This window comes from Leptonychotes weddellii, chromosome 7 (assembly GCF_054177405.1).
Source record: "Leptonychotes weddellii isolate Sample4059 chromosome 7, ASM5417740v2, whole genome shotgun sequence".
Lineage (NCBI taxonomy): Eukaryota > Metazoa > Chordata > Mammalia > Carnivora > Phocidae > Leptonychotes > Leptonychotes weddellii.
The window spans coordinates 176718-193719 of NC_138375.1; the positions used below are offsets into that span (position 1 = coordinate 176718).

Here is a 17002-nt window from a genome sequence, read left to right on the forward strand (position 1 = left end):
AGGTGCTTCCAGGTTTGGGCCGTTACAAGGAAAGCTGCCGTGAACGTTTACTTACAAGGCTTTGTGTGGAGTGGGGTTTTCGACTTCTACAGCACATGCGAGTTACTTTCAGGGAACCGCCAAGCTGATCTCCAAAGCCTTTGTGCCATCTGTGTTCCCAGCAGCCGCTCACGGGCCTCAGCTCCTCTGCCTCCTTCCCGAATGGCGCCTCCTGGCCAGCTCTCTGACAGGCTGTGGGGCAGCCTCCCCGAGGCTCTCGTCCGCCCTTCCTGAGTGGTGCTGGGCATCTGTTCATGTACTTATTTACCGTCCACATATCTTCTCTGGTGAAGAGTCTGTTTAAATAATTTGCCTTTCTTCATATTGGGTTGTTTGTCTTCTTACTGAATTATAAAACTTCTTTATGTATTCTGGATATAAGCTCTTATGGACACTGTCCCCCAATCTGTGGCTTCCCTTTTCATTTTGTTGTCTTTTTTTTTTTTTAAGTAATTAAGTAATCTCTACGCCCAATGTGGGGCTCCAGCTCACAGCTTTGAGATCAAAACTTGCACATTCCACTGACTGAGCTATCCAGGGGCCCCCTTTTCATTTTCTTAATGGTGATTTTCAAAAGACATTTAAAAATATTGATGAAGATCAATTTATCAATTTTTTTTTATGATTTTGAGTGTGGGTGTGTCTTCTAAGTGTCCTGGGACTATCCCAAGGTCCCAAAGATTTTCTCTTGTATTTTCCTCTAAAGTTTTAGAGTAGACTGTAGATTAGGTCTGTGATCCACTTTGAGTTAATTTTGGGGGCTTGTGTGAGGTGAGAGCTGGTGTTCACTTGTTTTCATGGTGTCCAGTTGACTTTCTTTCCCTGTTGAACTGCCATAATATCTTTGTCAAATGAGTTGGCCAAAAATGTGGGTTTGTTTCTAGATTGCCTACTCTGTTCCTTTGTTGTAGACTTCTATCTTTCCTGTAATACCAAACCATCTTGAATGTTGTGGATTTATAGAAAGCTTAAAATCAAAAGGATACATCCTCTAATTTTGTTCTTCTTTAATTGCCTACTCTTGGTCCTTTGTATTTCCATGTACATTTTAGAATCAGCGTGTCAGTTTCTGTAAAAAGTCCTGCTGGCATTTTAATTGCGATTACATTGACTGTCCTGTAGGTCAGTTTGGGGGAGCATTGCCTGGTTTTCTCCAGGTATTCTGTATTTTGCTTCCGTCTGAGCCAGCCTTCCTGCACTGCTAATGGCCCTGGTCTCTCGTCCCCCATCCCCTCCTGCTGAGTCTCTGCCCAGGGACTTGGAGCTTCCTCGACCCCACGTGAGGCCAGCTTGGTGGGGTGCTTCCCCCGCATGAGGGCATGGGGTAGGATGGTTCCCACTCTGTCCCATGGGGCTGGGGAGAGGGGTGGTAGAGATACATCAGGGGGCAGCTGGTGCTGTGAGACATTTTGAAGGGGCTCTTCCAACATCCATCTCTCCAGCAGGCTAGTGTCCCTCCCCCAGGCGCCCCGTGGGAGTTGGGGTAGGGGTGGGGAACAGTCACCGCTCAGCTCATTCTCAGGCACAGGCTGTCAGGGGAGGCAGGTGGCAGCTCCCCCCAACCCTACACAGAGGTGAGACTTCAGCTGGGGCCATCTGCCTGTCTCCCACTGTCTCCCCTTCTCTGACCCCCACACCTGCCCTGGGTAGTGCCCTGTCTCTGGGAAGACCTTGGGTGTCTCACTGACGGGCTGGGGCGGGGGGGACTCTCCTCCTGCTAGCATGCGCCAGCCCCACTGGAGTCACTCAGTTTGTCCCCAGGCCTTCTGCCAGTTTACATTTTGGCTAGTAACAGGAGTGGTTTGGGGGCAAGTGCCTTGTTAAGGAAGAAAACCAGCAGAAAGTGAAAAGACAATCAAAGACATGGGCAAAATATTTGTAAATAGCATACCTGGTAGAGGACTTGTATCTACAATATAAAGGACTCCTGTAACTCAACATTAAAATGACAAATAATAACCCCATGAAAAAATGGGCAACGACTTGGGTAGACATTTCTCCAAAGAAGACACTTGCGAAAAGATGCTCAACATTTTTGGTCATTAAGGAAATACAGATCAAACCACAGTGAGGTGCCACTTCCCTCCTGTGCAAACGGCTGTTCTATGGGAAAAGGAAAATAATGTGTCGTCGAGGATGTGGACCACGGAACCCTCCGTCTTGCCAGTGGGGGCGTTGGCGGGCGCACGGTCTGGCAGCTCCTCTGAGAGTGGAATGGGGTGAGCACACTGGCCCAGCTGCCCACTCCTGGGCATGTCCCCGAGAGAACTGGAAGTGAGGTTCGCACAAAGTCTTAGCTTGAGTGTTTGCTGCAGCATTCTGCACAATGCCCAGATGCCTGTCCTCTGGGGAACAGCGGGGCACAGTGTGGTCTGTCCACACGCCTGGGAAAAGGAACCTTGTCCTGACCAGGGCTACACCACAGGTGGATCCTGAAAACATGATGTTACGTGGAAGAAGCCAGACGCAAAAAGTCTCACATTGTGGGATTCCAGGTGCATGAAATGTCTAGAACAGCTAATCCATGGAGACGTAAGGCCGCTTGTGGTTGCCAGGGGCTGGTGGAGGGGAAAACAGGGAGAGACTGATAAATGGGTATAGGGTTTTATTTGGGGTGATGAGACGGTTGGGAACTTGATAGAGATGTGGTTACACAGCCCTGTGAATGTACATTTTGAAATAGTGTTATGTGAATTATACCTCAAAAAAAAAAGCATCCCCAAAACAAAGAGAGACAAAGATGTGGCCTCAGGGACTGGAGCAGCAGGCTTTCGTGTGTTTTCTGTGGCCTGGGCCCTCAGACTCTGCAATAAAGATTTGTGCTGTGCACCTCCTTCTCACAGACAGACTGTTCGACCTCACCAGCCTTGTAAGTGACAGGAGCTTCTGGATGGAAGAGACCCCAGCCCCTAAAAACAGCAGGAGCCCTCCCGCCTGCCAGGCACCGTGACCCCAGGGAGGGTTGGCCCTGGGAGCCAGGCCACACCATTGCCAAGCTTGCCAACGGCCTCCTCCCCCGACTCATTTTAGCTTCAGATGCTTTTATGTGGGTGACCTTTAGGAAGGGCCTGTAAGGAGCTGCTTCTGTGAGGGGGACATAAGGTCAGAGGAAGGGGACGGTCATCCTGGGGGCTCAGAGAGTCAGATGAGGGAGGTCACTGGGAAGCAGCTGGGGTCTGGGGTCAGCTCTGCTCTGTGCAGGGATGGTGGACAGGGAAGCCCTGGGCCGGGGGATCCCCCTTGTGGGGGAGAGCTGGTCTGTTGTGGAGCAAGGGGAGACGGGACCCAGGGCTCCAGCTCCCTCAGTGGCACAGCCCATTACCTCAGGGCCTCCGAGGGGCGGGCACGACGGTGCCCAAGCACCCAAGGGTCCTCCATTATTACTCTTTCCTTGGCCCCTTTCAGCCCCACTGTGTAGGGGAGAAACTGAGCCCAGAGAGGCCAGTCACACCTATACCGCAGGTCCTGAAAAGGTCGTCTGTTTAAAAAAAGCCTGAAACAGGCTGAGGGGGGGAAGTTAGCACAGAGAGGTCAAGAAATGTGCTGGAGCCACACAGCTTGCTCACAGCCGTGTTCCCAAGAGGCCTGCTGTCTGTCTCTGAGTGCCCTTCCTGGTAATGGGGTCCCTGCTTCCTTGTGTGCCCAGGATCAGGAGACTTTTTTCTTTTTTAAGATTTTATTTATTTATTAGAGAGAGAGCAAGCACAAAGCAGGGGGAGCGGCAGACAGAGGGAGAAGCAGGCCTCCTGCGGAGCAGGGAGCCCGATGCGGGACTCGATCCCAGGACCCTGGGATCATGACCTGAGCCGAAGGCAGAAGATTAACCCACTGAGCCACCCTGCATCCCAGGATCAAGAGACTTTTGTCCTTCTCAACACCTTTTTCATTTAGAAGCTGATCGCACCATAAGGTCACTTCTGGGGATGGGTTTGCAGCCCATGCGGTTACGGACACTGGTGGGGAGCCCCGAGTCTGACTGTGGCTGCTTCCCTGCAGGAGGCCCGCCACGGGGGCCGAGAAGTCAAACCCTTCCAAGAGGCACCGGGACCGCCTCAATGCCGAGCTGGACCACCTGGCCAGCCTGCTGCCGCTTCCTCCCGACATCGTGTCCAAGCTAGACAAGCTCTCTGTCCTGCGTCTCAGCGTCAGCTACCTCAGGGTGAAGAGCTTCTTCCAAGGTAGGACCCTCCCCTGTGCCCAGGTGCGCCCGGCTGGGTGTCTCCGGTGCCCACCGCGGTCTCACCTGGGTCTCACCCTACTTTGCTGGGGGGCTGGTTTGCACCCCCTGTCTTTGGGGGTCACTTAGAGGAGCAGTCCCTGAATGCTGGTGAACCAGAGAGGCTCTGTGGGAGGGGCAGGTTGGCTTGCGCACAGCCTCAGGGCTTCAGAGGACCAGGCAGGTCTGCTTCGTGGGGGAGCAGGATGGGGCTGAGCTCCGGAGGCCATGTTCCCCCATTAGCTAGCCTAACTGCTGAGCGACCTACCTTCCGTGTTGTTGCTTTGCCTGTCCTGGGGATGCTGTGACCCAGCCAGGCACCCTCTGCACAAGGAGTCCCTGGCATGTCGAACCCTCACAGTAGCTGTGGGTGGGTGCTGCCCTACATCTGATGCTCTGGGCCAGGCTTATTCTCTCTGTGGCCTGGCTCAGCTCCTGGGGGGAAAGAAATGTGACTGTCACCACCCTATTTCAGAGCCTGTGACTGTTGCCATCATCTTGAATTAAGTCTGAACTTCTTAGAAAATCATGACTTACTACATGTCTTTGGGAGTGAGTAAAATGAACGTGTAAAGGGGCAGGTATGGCCACCAGGGAGTGGTGGGGGCTGCGGCCAACAGCAGAGTCCATGCTTTGCCTGAAGGCTTTGGGGGTCAAATTCTGCACATCTTCTTCACGTTGCTGAACAAAATGCTGGGGCTGCAGTGAGGACAGTGGGCCAGGGCTGAGGCCCTGGGGCGATGTGAACCCAGGTCTGTCCCACCTCCCACACTGGTGGGAGCAGTTTGCACTGAGATGACTGGCCAGGCCTGGGCTCCTTGTAAATCCAAATGTGCCTGAGGTGTGACTCAGCCAGTGCGTGTTGCTGGCCTTCTCCAGCCCCGCAGGAGAGGGAGGGTGGTTTTCCCGAGGACTCAGCCATCCCCCAACCCCGACTTCCTCCAGAGAGCCCATTGTGAGGGAAGATGAGGGGCCTGTGGACAACTCTGCCCAGTGGATACTCCAGCTGGGCACCTCACCGACTGGCCCATCCAAAGAACCCCCCACTTTGGCCTCCATTTCTCTTACGGAGTGGGAATCCTAGATCCTTTGACCACTGCTGGCCTCGGAGAGCCTGCTCTGTGTGTGAAGGCTCTACATGGGGTTTCCTTTCAACCTCCATCCCATATCCCAGAACCCTAGGAGCCCACCCATGTATGTCCTCACTCTGCTCTGGGGCGTGGACCCCTGTGGGTAGTCCAGGCTCGTCCCAAGCCATGATGTAAAGGTCGCCTGCCCTCAGTGGGAGGCTGAGCACACTAGGCTATATGGCCATCGGATCTGTTGAGCCAGGCTTGGTCCTGGGGGCTGGTAGCCAAGGCATCGGCCATGCCCAGGACCCCTCTAGGGCATCCCTATTCCCCCGTGCCCCCATGCCTCCCCATGCTACCTGCGTCTTCCGTCCCCGACCGGGCCTGTGGGATTTTGCAGCCCGAGCCTGGAGTTCACTCAGGACTCAGCCCAGGTCAGTCCTCCTCACTAAACCACCCACTTTTTCTTTGGGTTAAAAGGGTGCCATCCAGGTGTCCATCACCCAGACGTCCATGGCTGGCGGCAAAAAAGTAGTCTGGAGGGTGGCAGAGAATGGTGGGTGCCATGGGGTGGGGTGGCCCTCAGTGGAGGTCGCCAGGAGGGTCTTGTGGGCTGGTGGGCTTCCCAGAGGAGGTGAGGGGCAGGTGCTGTCTGTGGGCTGTGCTGAGGCAGTCCTCTACCCCAGGCTCTCTAAGGGTTTGGCTCCTTGCTGCCCAGGTCCTGTGTCTCAGGTGGAGCCTCCTAGGTCGGGGCCCCTTCCCCAGGGACAGAGGGATTCTGTGCTCCTTCCCCAGCAGCACTGGGGATCCCCAGGCCCTCGGGGGACAGGGCTTGGTGCCCTCCCCTGGCCTCCACCAGGACCCTCTCATGGCTCTCTTTCCTCTGTGGGCAGCTGTATGTAGTGCAGATTCCTGTCCCCCAACCTCCATAACCACAGGCTTCTGTGTCCTCTCGCCGGTCACGTTCATCACCGCGTCTGAGTGTTGTCTGCATTCTCTTTCCCAGTGTCCACACGTCTGGCTCATGACTCTCTCTTGAAGCTCCGGTATCTTAGATTTGTGTTCTTGGTTGCCCTCAACCTTGGGTGTCTGATGGGCCAAGAAAACCCACAGATCAGAAGATGGTACCACACTTTGTTGAAAGGTGGGACAGTGTTCTTCCCAGCTTGTGTTCTGAGCAGAAGCTGAGAGTAACATCTCAGGGGTTTTGAATTACTTTTTTAAATTAAAAATCAGTAGTCACCCGGCCAGTGGGGCTGAGGCTGTATCGTTCCCGGCTAACTGTGGGCTCAGTGCTGATGACTGGGTCCTTGGGGGCTTCAAGGAAACTAGGGGCTGTGCCCAGGTTTCTGCACTGGGATGGGGGCACTGCACAGACCTCTCATGGACCCCTCCTTGTGTCCCCTCAGGGAGGCCCCATCCCCATGACTGGGGCTATTTGGTGGTCACTCTGAGCCCCAGTGGTGTTGAGGTCGGTTTACTGGGATGACTTGGAACATTTTAGGAGCTGTGTAGCACAGGGGTGCTCTCTCAGGAGGTTTGTGATGTGATGAAGTTGAGAAAGTCGTGCAGTGTGGTGGAGAACCGTGGAGTGGGTGCCAGGACTCATCGAAGGCGTGGTTCCCAGACTTGGCTTCGTGAAGCACTTCTGTTCTGGATGCCCAGCTTCCACTGAGCCCGTTTGGACAGCTTGGGCTAGGTTTGGGGCTGTCCTGGGTGGGGTTGGTGGTTCACCTCCTCCTACGGACACACCCTTGCCCAGCTGACCTCCTGGCTGGGCGGTTGGGAGGGGACGGGGTCACTTCTTCTCCGGAGGGATCGAGCTGTACCTGGCCAGGCCAGGTTTGGTGTTCTCAGAAAGGCTCCGATCTACTGTTTCCAAGAGTTCAGGCCACTGTCCTAGTATCGACCTGAATGCCTAGCTCTTCTTAACCAGGTGCTACCCCACGCCTCCCGCTGGTGCGAGCGGACGCCCTTCATGTCAGCCTTTAGAGGCAACTCGAGGTCCTGCGGCCGGCCCGTCAGTCAAAGCTCACAGCTACATGGCGACTGTCACGGTGAGGGTCCAACAAACTTGATTTCTCCACAATGCCTTTTCTACCAGAGATTCTGAAGTTTGTGATCCCCCTCAAGCTGTACATTTTAGAGGAAATTCTCAAAACTTTCCTGGATTCGTTTCCACTGTGCAGTTAGAAAAAAGTCAGGCTACAAAAATTGGATCTTAATCTGCGCTTCCTGACTCAGAAATAGATGAGCTAATTTCATTAAAGCTTCCATAAAATGTTACCTTTGGGAAGGATGTGACCTAGAAAATTTCAGCCTCAAAGGGTAATAAGGCCTCAAAATTTGCCTGTAATGTTTACTTCAGTGTTGGCTTTTGTGGATTTTTGAAAGCCGCAGGGTTTTTGAAATTTTGTTTACCTGGATTTTACATAGGCAATGCCCAGTGCTTCTGTTAGCAACCGCTCTGCTCCAACACAAGAGTGGGATTTTCCACGACTGTGAATTTCACTGTTCGCAAAATAGGAAATTGAGGGCTGACAAAAGGGGAGAAGGTGGGGCAAGAGGAGAAGCATAAAGGACCCTTGAGGTGGGGCCGGAGCAAAGCTGGTTCCCCCAGGATGTGGGGGTCCAAAAAGCCCCAGCACCCCCTCACTTAAGCCCAGTGGTCAGTCAGGGCCCCTTTCCCCAGGCAGAAGCTCTGCAGAGTGGGCTCCTCTGGGAGACTCACTGGCCAGAGGGATAAGCACCTGTGGTGGAGAAACACTGCTTACAGGTGACGAAGAGCCCGAGGTCCGCCCGCTGCGTCCACCCTGTGAGTCCTGCAGACGGGAGCATCAGTCGGGGCTCCTGATGCTGTGGAGAGAAGTGTCAGAGAGGGGAACAGTGTCAATGAACAAAACCCAGGGGGAACGGGAAATGGAAAAGCAGTTTGGGCTCTGTGGGAACGTGGAGATTTCTCACCCTGGAACAGGGCTGCCCGTGGATCGTGTCCGGGCCTCCCATCCCTCTGTGTTCTCTGTGCTCAGCCTGTGGGGTCCGATTCCGCACACACACTGTGGAGCCCTGCAGGGGTGGATCTGGGTCCCTGCTCTCCTGGTGGGAGGGTGTGTCCCCAGAGCCTCCAATGGCTGGGAAGCATGTCAGGAGGGCAGTGCTTCTTGATGGGCTTGTGACCCACGACTGGGGCATTTGTGGTTGCTTAGCTGCATTGTACCTGTTTTTAGCTGTCACGAGAGTTACCCTTCTCTTGAAGAGCCCTGTCACAGACTGGATGTTTGCACCCCCACAAATGCACTCACAGGCCCTTACCCCCATGTGGCTGTGTTTGGAGATGTCTCTAGGAGTATTAAGGTTTAATCTGGCCCTGCGGTGGACCCGACCCCACAGGATTAGTGCCCGTCTGAGAAGAGTCACCAGAGGGCTCTCCCTGTCTGTAAGCCAGGAAAGGAGCTTTCACCAGAAACCGAATCTGCTGTTGCCCTGACCTTGGACCTCAGGCTCCAGACCTGTGAGGAATACCTGTCTGTTGTTTAAACACCTGGGCAAGGTGTCGCATTATGGTGGCTCAAGCTGACTGAGAAGGGCCCTCTGGGGGCAGGAGGGTTGGGACCTGCCTTCTCTCCTCTCATGTGGAGCATCCAGTGGCTTCATCCCCCAGGGACGTGGTTGTGGATCACTGCGGCCTCTCACCTCCTCATCTGCTCCTGGAACCACCTTCCCTTACCCCTTCCTCTCCATCACTAACACTTTCTGGAAGATGGCTCCCTGTGGCATTTCCAGCAAAGACGCAGTAGTTTTGAGTCATTCGGGATGGAGCACTTCTGCTGTCCTAACATCTGTGGCCACCAGCTTCTGACCCCAGCTCCCAGGAAGGTCCCTCAGTAGTTGTCAGATCTTCCTTGATTATTTTATGTGCCATTTTATTTCTCTTGCCATATCTAAATTACTTCCAGGAAGAGGAGCAGGCATTCATTGGTCCGTGCATGCACTGATTCACTCCCTCCCTCTTGGTTTCTGCGTCAGCTCAGGACTGAGAAGGAGCCAGAACTCAGGGTCAACACAGAACAGCTTTGATTTTTTTTCTCCCTGCCCCAGCAAACTTCCTTTGTGGCTGGCTCCCCCACTACCCCTGGAAGAACCAGGACAGCCCCAATGTTTCTGGTCCCTTCCAGAGAATTTAGTGTCTCTCCTCCCAACACCCCCTCTTCACATTGGCTCCCTAAGCAGGCTGAGCTTGGTATTAGTATGACCTGTCTTTCAAGTGTGAGCCTTCTCCTCACTCTCACCTGGGGCTGCCGCAGGCAGGAGGGCTGGGGCTCAAGGGATGCTTCTCCTCTTGGTCCTGCCCCAGTGGTAGCTGTGGTTTCCTGTCCTTCGGGTTCAGAGCAGCAGCAGGGAGGAGAGGCAAGGGTTCAGTGAGGTCCTAGGTGAGCAGCATTGCCATAAGCTAGCAGGCAGGGCTCAGTGGGGGACCCAGGGGTCTTCTACTGCAGTTGGTAACACTGGTACTCCATCCTCTCCAAAACTGGTCCCTGACACCTCCTTTCTTAGCCTCAGGTGTCAGATGGTGCCTCTAGCCTCCTTTGTTGAGGCCTCTGCTCATATCTCTAGGAGGATTTGGAGGATTTGACATATCCCAGGCCAGTTTGGGGGCATTGTGGCCCTACCTGCTCGCCAGGAAACGTGTACCTTGGACTCACCAGGTTGGCAGGTAGCACTTACCATGTTGGTGCAAGCTGGGTGCCTACCGGGAGCTTCAGGCACTGCCTTTGTCTTTTGGATTTCTTGAGTGTAGAGAGATACCAGCCCTCACTGATTTCCTGGTACAGGTGGGGGCATCGGGCTCACAACACAGCCCCTCCAAGGAGACCTTCTCCCAGCCTTGAGCATCTCTCGTCTCTGACACCTCCCTTGCAATTCTGCCTAGGTCACCTGGAATCTCACTTTGGGACTTGGGTATAGTTGGAACCCTGTTGTTTTGGGACCTCAACTCTTGCAGACAGAAAGAGTTCCATATTAACAACCTGTTATAAGGAAGAAAACAGAAGAGCCACCATGGTCTCCATCCCCTTGGCATTTAGAGTCTAATGAGGAATTCTGCTACCAAGTATATGGTTTCTTCTGTTTCCAAAAATACAATGGACCAATAACCAATCAGTCATTCTGCTGCTAACAGCCAAAAATGCAAAGATAAAATATCTGAAACCTGTTATGATATATCAGTGAGACAGTAGGAAATTAAGGAATACTCAGAGACTAAAAACTACGTGAGGCTGAGACCCCAAAGAGAGTTTTATAAAAGGAAATTTTAAAGGACTTCATGCAGAAAGAAGGGAATTCCAGGTGGAGACTTGGAGTGGAGATAGAAGGAAGAATAGGAGGGTGGTGACTATGTGGGCAGATTGAAGCAAACACTGACTGTATAAAATAGTATAATGATGTATTGTAAGAACAAAACCAGAAAGAGAATAAATTCCTAACCATAAAAGCATATAAAAGTAGAGAGGGAGACTTGAGGCACAGACTTCAGTGGTTCATGTGTAAATTTCCTGGGAAAGTTGATGAGCTAATTCATCATACAATGTCCAGGATAGTCATCAGGATGAGAGAAATGGGATTTCCTTTCAAACTAGTGGAGAGAGAAAATAGAATGAAAAAATGTAATCAATCAAAGAAAAAAAGACAAGAAAGGAGAAAACAGAGATATGGAAGCATGGAATAGAAAACACAAAATCCCAAGTATGTCACAAATTACAGTAAATGTGAATAGACTAAATATGCCAGCTAAAAGATAAGGATTATTAGAGTGGATTACTGTATCAACTTACAAACGGCATGGGAAAGGTGAAAGGAAAAGTTTGGGAAAAGATATGTTGGAAAAGTGCTAACTGAAAGAAATCTGATGAAGCCATTTTAATGTAAAAAATTTGATTTTTGGTTAAAAAACCTTACTTAAGATCAAAGGGAGTCACTATATAATGATTTTTAAAATTTAAATCAATGAAAATTTTAAATTGAAAAAATTTTTTCAAGCACTAAAATTTGTGCTTCTAGTAACATAACCTTAAAAATATAAAACAAAAATTGACAGAACTATTCAGAAAAATATATGAATTCATCATCCTGAAAGATTTTAAGTAATTCTCTCAGTATTTAATAGATCAAATAAATACAAATCAGTAAAGATTCTAGGAGATTTCAATGATGCAAAAAGGTAAATCTAAAGGACACACATAAAACACTATACTCTGAAACTATAGGGTTCACATCTTTTCAAACCCACATGAAATTTGTAAATATGCTGAAAACATATTGGTCAATAAAGCAAGTCTCAATAAGTTTCAAAAGACAAAATTATGACAAATTCATGTTAAGACCTCAGTGCAAGTGAGCTGGAAATCAATAATAGATGACTTGAAAACCTTTATATTTGGAAATAAACACACTTCTAAATAACTCATAGATTGAAGAAGAAAACATTATATAAGGAAGAAAATATTTATAATCAAAATGTGTAGGATGCAGCTAAAGTAATCCTCAGATATAAATAACCTTATGAGTTTATATATAAAAGAAAAGTGGAAAATTAATAAACTAAGTATTTGGTTTAGTAGTTCTGGTGAAGAAAAGTAAAATAAAAAGAGAGTCAAAGAAAGAAAATAATAAAGGAGAAGATACTGGTGAAATGGAAAAGAAATATACGATAGAGTTCCTATACAATGATAAAATTTATAAAGATCTGATGAGACTGAATGCAGAAAAAAGAATAAACAGTATTAAGGATGTAAAGGGAACATGCTTATAGATGCTACAGATATTTAAAAGATAATTTAAAGGGGGCCTGTGTGGCTCAGTTAAGCGTCTGACTTTGGCTCAAGTCAAGATCACAGGGTCCTGGGATCAAGCCCCACAATGGGCTCCCTGCTCAGTGGGGAGTCTGTTTGTCCCTCTGCCTCTCCCCCTACTCATGTTCTCTCTCTCTTTCTCTCAAATAAATGAATAAAATCTTTAAAAAAAGATAATTTGAGGCTATTATGAACAAATTTATGCCAATAAATTTGAAAATATAAATGTACACATTGCTGAAAATTTAGCTCATTAAAATTGACTCAAGAAGAAATAAAAACCCCAAATAGTCATATGACTATTAAAGAAGTTGAATCCTGGGGCACCTGGGTGGCTCAGTCATTAAGCATCTGCCTTAGGCTTAGGTCATGATCCCAGAGTCCTGGGATCGAGCCCCACATTGGGCTCCCTGCTCAGTAGGGAAGCCTGCTTCTCCCTCTCCCACTCTCCCTGCTTGTGTTCCCTCTCTTGCTATGTCTCTCTCTGTCAAATAAATAAATAAAATCTTTAAAAAATATATAGAAGTTGAATCGGGGGTATCTGGGTGACTCAGTCTGTTAAGCGTCTGACTCTTGGTTTCGGCTCAGGTCATGATCTCGCGGTCATAAGATGGAGCGTCCTGTTGGGCTCCATGCTCAGCACAGAGTCTGTTTGGGATTCTTTCCCCCACTTTCTCCCTCCCCCTCTGCTCCTCCCCCTGCTTGCATGCGCGTGCACTCTCTCTCTTTTATTTATAAATAAATAAATAAATAAATAAATAAATAAATAAATAAAATCTTTTTTAAAAAGTTGAATCAGTAGTTAAAATCTAGGCCCAGATGGTTTTAAAGCAATTTCTACCAAATATTAAAGGAAAAACCATTCTACTCTATACTGAATCCTGTCGTGTTGAATTGGAATTGGAGGTACTGGTGTGAGCTCCTGGTTTTCAAAATATAAAGATAGCTATAGACATAAATATGTGTGTATATGTGTTTGCTCTGCCCACTGGCAAGGTCCGAGGTAGCTGTGAGCACAGCTCACATTCTGATCTTGGCTTCTGGACACTGTTCACCATCAAAAGGAACTCAGGCCTCCTTCCAGAGTTGGAGCAGGGAGAGCACAGGTCAGCTTAGAGCATCTTGAGCCAGAAAGTGAGGCAGTGCTCAGAGAGGGTGAGAGACATGCCACAGGACACAGCCATCCCAAAAGGGCTCCCACTGGCGAAGCCTGGACCATTTCAGCATTAAAATGAAAAAGGAGAGTAATAGATCATAAACCAGTGAATAAAATAGTATTCCATAAACCCACGTTGCTATGGATGAATGAATGAATGAATGAATGGTAAGAGATAGTTCTCCTTCGGGCAGACTGCTGATACAAACGGGAGGAAGGGCTGTGGATAGGTGACTGGAGACAGAGATGAGTTATAAAGTCAGTGGTCACTAACCATTATAGTAATAACTCAGGCAAGAAATGTTCATGCTAAAATCAGTGCGTGAAAGTGGGGTCAGAAGTGGGATTATTGTAGTCTTAAAACTATCTCCCAACAAAGTATGCATTCATGCTTAAGGGAAACACTTAGAATGGAGAAACCCCCTGTCCCAGACGACCAACTCTGACCCCACCAATAGTGGAGTACATTGACGTCACGTGCCATGCACCAGGAGGCAGAGAAGAACACGTTTTCTCTTGGGTGATGTTCCTGTTGAGGAGGGATAGACCTTGGTCTAACCATGAGGGAACACCAGACAAACCCAAACTGAGGGGCGGTTTGCAAAGTAACTGGCAATGATCTTCAGGGTCAAGGTCACGGACGTGGAAGAGGACCAAGGAGACTGGGCGCAGGGACCCAACCCCTGGCTGAAAGGGTGTTTGTGGGACAGTTGGTGGAGTCTCTGGGCAAAGTGTGTTTGTGCACTTTGTGCTGTTCTTAGAGCTTTTCTGTAAGTTGGACATTGTCTCAAAATAAAACATAAACACATGACCAGACGGAGGGAGAAAGAAAACAAAAAATCTGAAAAGGTGCTCTGAGGTGTGCATCATGGAAGCCCCAGAGCGGGTGCAAGAGCGAGTCCCTAGGGGAGCGGGGGGCGACGGTGGGCGGGCGAATGTCTGGTGACCATGGCACACGCATGTGTTTCTCAGGCAGGTCGTGTTTGTACCCTTTAGAAGCACTTGGCCTCTTTGGGCACCCAGTCCTTTGGTAAAGAGAGAACAGCCAGTATTTCCGGCAGACTGGGTCTGAGTGTTGCTGTCTGGTCAGTGGGCAGGAGGCGATGGGTGGCTGTGGGCCTGGGACATCGTGCAGACACCGGGACGGGGTGCCATGGAGCACGAGGTGGGGCCTCCTTGTGTCTCACTTGGGGGATGCTTCCCTGATAGCCCCGCGCACCTGCTGGCTTCATTTTCGTGCAGCCAGGCCCCCCCTAGTCCCTCAGCTTCTTCAGGTCCTTACTCGGTGTCGTCCCTAGGCTGCCTCCCCAGCCACACTCCTCCCATCACGCCTCCCCCAAACTGCTGGCAGAGCCCCCCTAGGAGGTGTGCCCCAGGACGGGCAGGGATGCTGGCGTGAGCGAGTGAATGACTGCGTCCTGCAGAGGCCCCCGAGCCCGCAGACAGCTTTGGGCACGGAAGCCTTCCACCTCCATTCTGTCCACAGCATCGACCGCGAATGACGCATGGGTGATAGGAACCGCTCACTTCATGGTGACGTGTGAGGGTGACTCACAGGCCAACCTCAAGCCGGGTTATTTGCAAATTCAAGGTTATGTAACTGGAGGCTTCTTTATAAATTTATTATAAATTCATTTTTCATACATGAATCAGATGTTCTCTGGCAGTTTTGCTCCTCCAAATCTTGGGACACTGGGCCTGTAGGTACAGCCCTGGGACTGTTGGCAAAGAGGCCGCCGGGCATGCACCCCGAGGCTGGAACTGCCTGGTCGTAGAGCTCCCTGATTCCTGGCGCTGAGTGCCATGGGTCCGGCACGGTGGCATGCACACACTGTGTCTTACATCCGCATGCATGCACGTATTCACTGAATAAGTATTTGACTTTTTAAAAGCAACAGTACCCTTTTGGGGTTTTGTTTTGTTGTGTGTCACAAAATGTTTCTTGAACCCTTGGCTTGACACTGGTGTACTTTTCTTCTGATGTGTTGAAACTCAACAAAAATGCCCAACTATTTGGCTTGTTCCAGATGTTTCACACCACGAAGAAAGTATGGATCTGCAATGCGTAATGTTCCTTTTTCTTTTTCTTCTCAAAGAGCTATTTTTGGTTGCATCCTGCTCTGGGGATTTAAGGAAAGAGTGCGTTTTCTCTGCAGAACGTGTAGCCCAAGTTACGCAGAGTGCCTCAGAAAGGGGTTGGAAATGTGTTCTTTTGACCAGAGTAAGTGGATGGGGTGGCCACAGACTCTCCATCATCACTGGCTCTGAGGAAATGTATTTTTTATGGTGCTTTTTGAGCAGTATCAAAGTGTGAAATCTCTAAAGCTTGCCTGGTGCATTTTGGAATGTATGGAAAATTTTTATAGAAAATCAACAACCGGATGATACATCTCGGACTGTTCTCTTATTTTCGAAATGCAGTGCTTGTGAGAAACGAGCATGTTTGTTTATACTCCTGATGTTTTTTCTTATGTTGGGAACTCAAGGCTTTGAATGGCAGCTTTAGTCCCCTCCTCCTAATGCAAGGGTCTTGGAAGGACACAAGCCCTCCAGTCCACACCTGCTGGGACCCTTGCCCAGGCTGTTGGCTCTCCTCCCCCACACGCAGGGCATAAATAAGCATCTTCTCCTGCTGTTAAGATGCGCTCACACCACGTGTCAGAAGCAACCTACGTAAAGTAAATCGCTTCTCCCTCCCTTCCTCAGACTCACATTGTCCAGGCCCCAACACAGAACATACACACCCTCACACAGGACATACCTTGTTTCCACTCCTCCTGCATCCACCCCTCTAGGCCTGTTGTCTCACCTGTTGGGTCCACCTGGTTGGTTGGCATGATGCAGGGATGAGAGAGGTAAATATTGGCCCCCGTGGGCCCTGCTTGTGTGTAATCATGAAATAATTTTGTCATTCACAGGAGGGGGCAGTGCTTGGGAGGTCTGTGGGGGTGTGGCTGGGGCGCACCCCCTCACTGGTATGGGGAGACATCCAGGCTCAGACGAATGGACTCCCCAGAAAGGGGAGGCCAGCAGGCATGTCCCCCCAGGCCTCGTGCTACCCCATTGGGGGTCTCTTCTGGTCGTGCCCGCAGCCCTGGTGAAATGAAGTGTCCCTGTGAGCCTCCCTCCAAAAACCTCCATCCGTCTGCAGACTCAGAGTAGATCATGGATCGGTGCCCTTCATTTGGGGCAGGCGAGGTCCCCACAGAGCTGCAGGGGGAACATGCAGGTTGGGCCACTGTATCTTTTCACAGGAACCATAAGAAAGTCTTGTCTGCCCCCCACCCAGGTGTGAGGGGCCTGCCTTCCCGGGGACAGGGCCAGCACATCCTTGCTCTGTGGCTGTAGGACAGATGGGCCTCTGTGGATGCCCCAGGATGGGGAGAGCCCCCACTCCCAGGAGCATCCTGACCGGCCCTCTCTCAGCTGGTGCTGCCTGTTTTCTGGGATGGCTGGGGGTTCTCCAGGACCCTCATCGTCCTGGCCCCTCCCCAGACACTTGCCCTGACTAGGGGCCTTTCCCCACACGTGCTGGACTCACCTACTCTGTACACAGCCCACTGTCCTTCCAAGGGCCTTTCCAGAGCCACCCTGTGCCCGTCGGTCTGCACTTTGTCCTCCTACCTCTCAGCCCACCACCCACCTGGGTGCTCCCCACTTCTCTGTTGGGACC

The 17002-nt window shown here is 50.5% G+C and overlaps 1 protein-coding gene across 5 annotated transcripts in view; it reads left to right on the plus strand.

The window, feature by feature from the left end:
• The window catches only part of AHRR (aryl hydrocarbon receptor repressor), an 80128-nt gene that overhangs the window by 12722 nt on the left and 50404 nt on the right, over nt 1-17002 (plus strand). For 2 of the 5 annotated variants that reach the window (XM_081825820.1, XM_081825824.1), the window contains exon 3: nt 4036-4217. The exons of 2 other annotated variants lie outside the window; for them this stretch is intronic. In XM_081825820.1, coding sequence (XP_081681946.1) covers nt 4036-4217 — 182 coding nt within the window. Of the gene's footprint in view, nt 1-4035; nt 4218-6798; nt 7383-17002 lie in introns of those variants that run through there. One more of the 5 variants, XM_081825822.1, reaches the window with a different exon arrangement.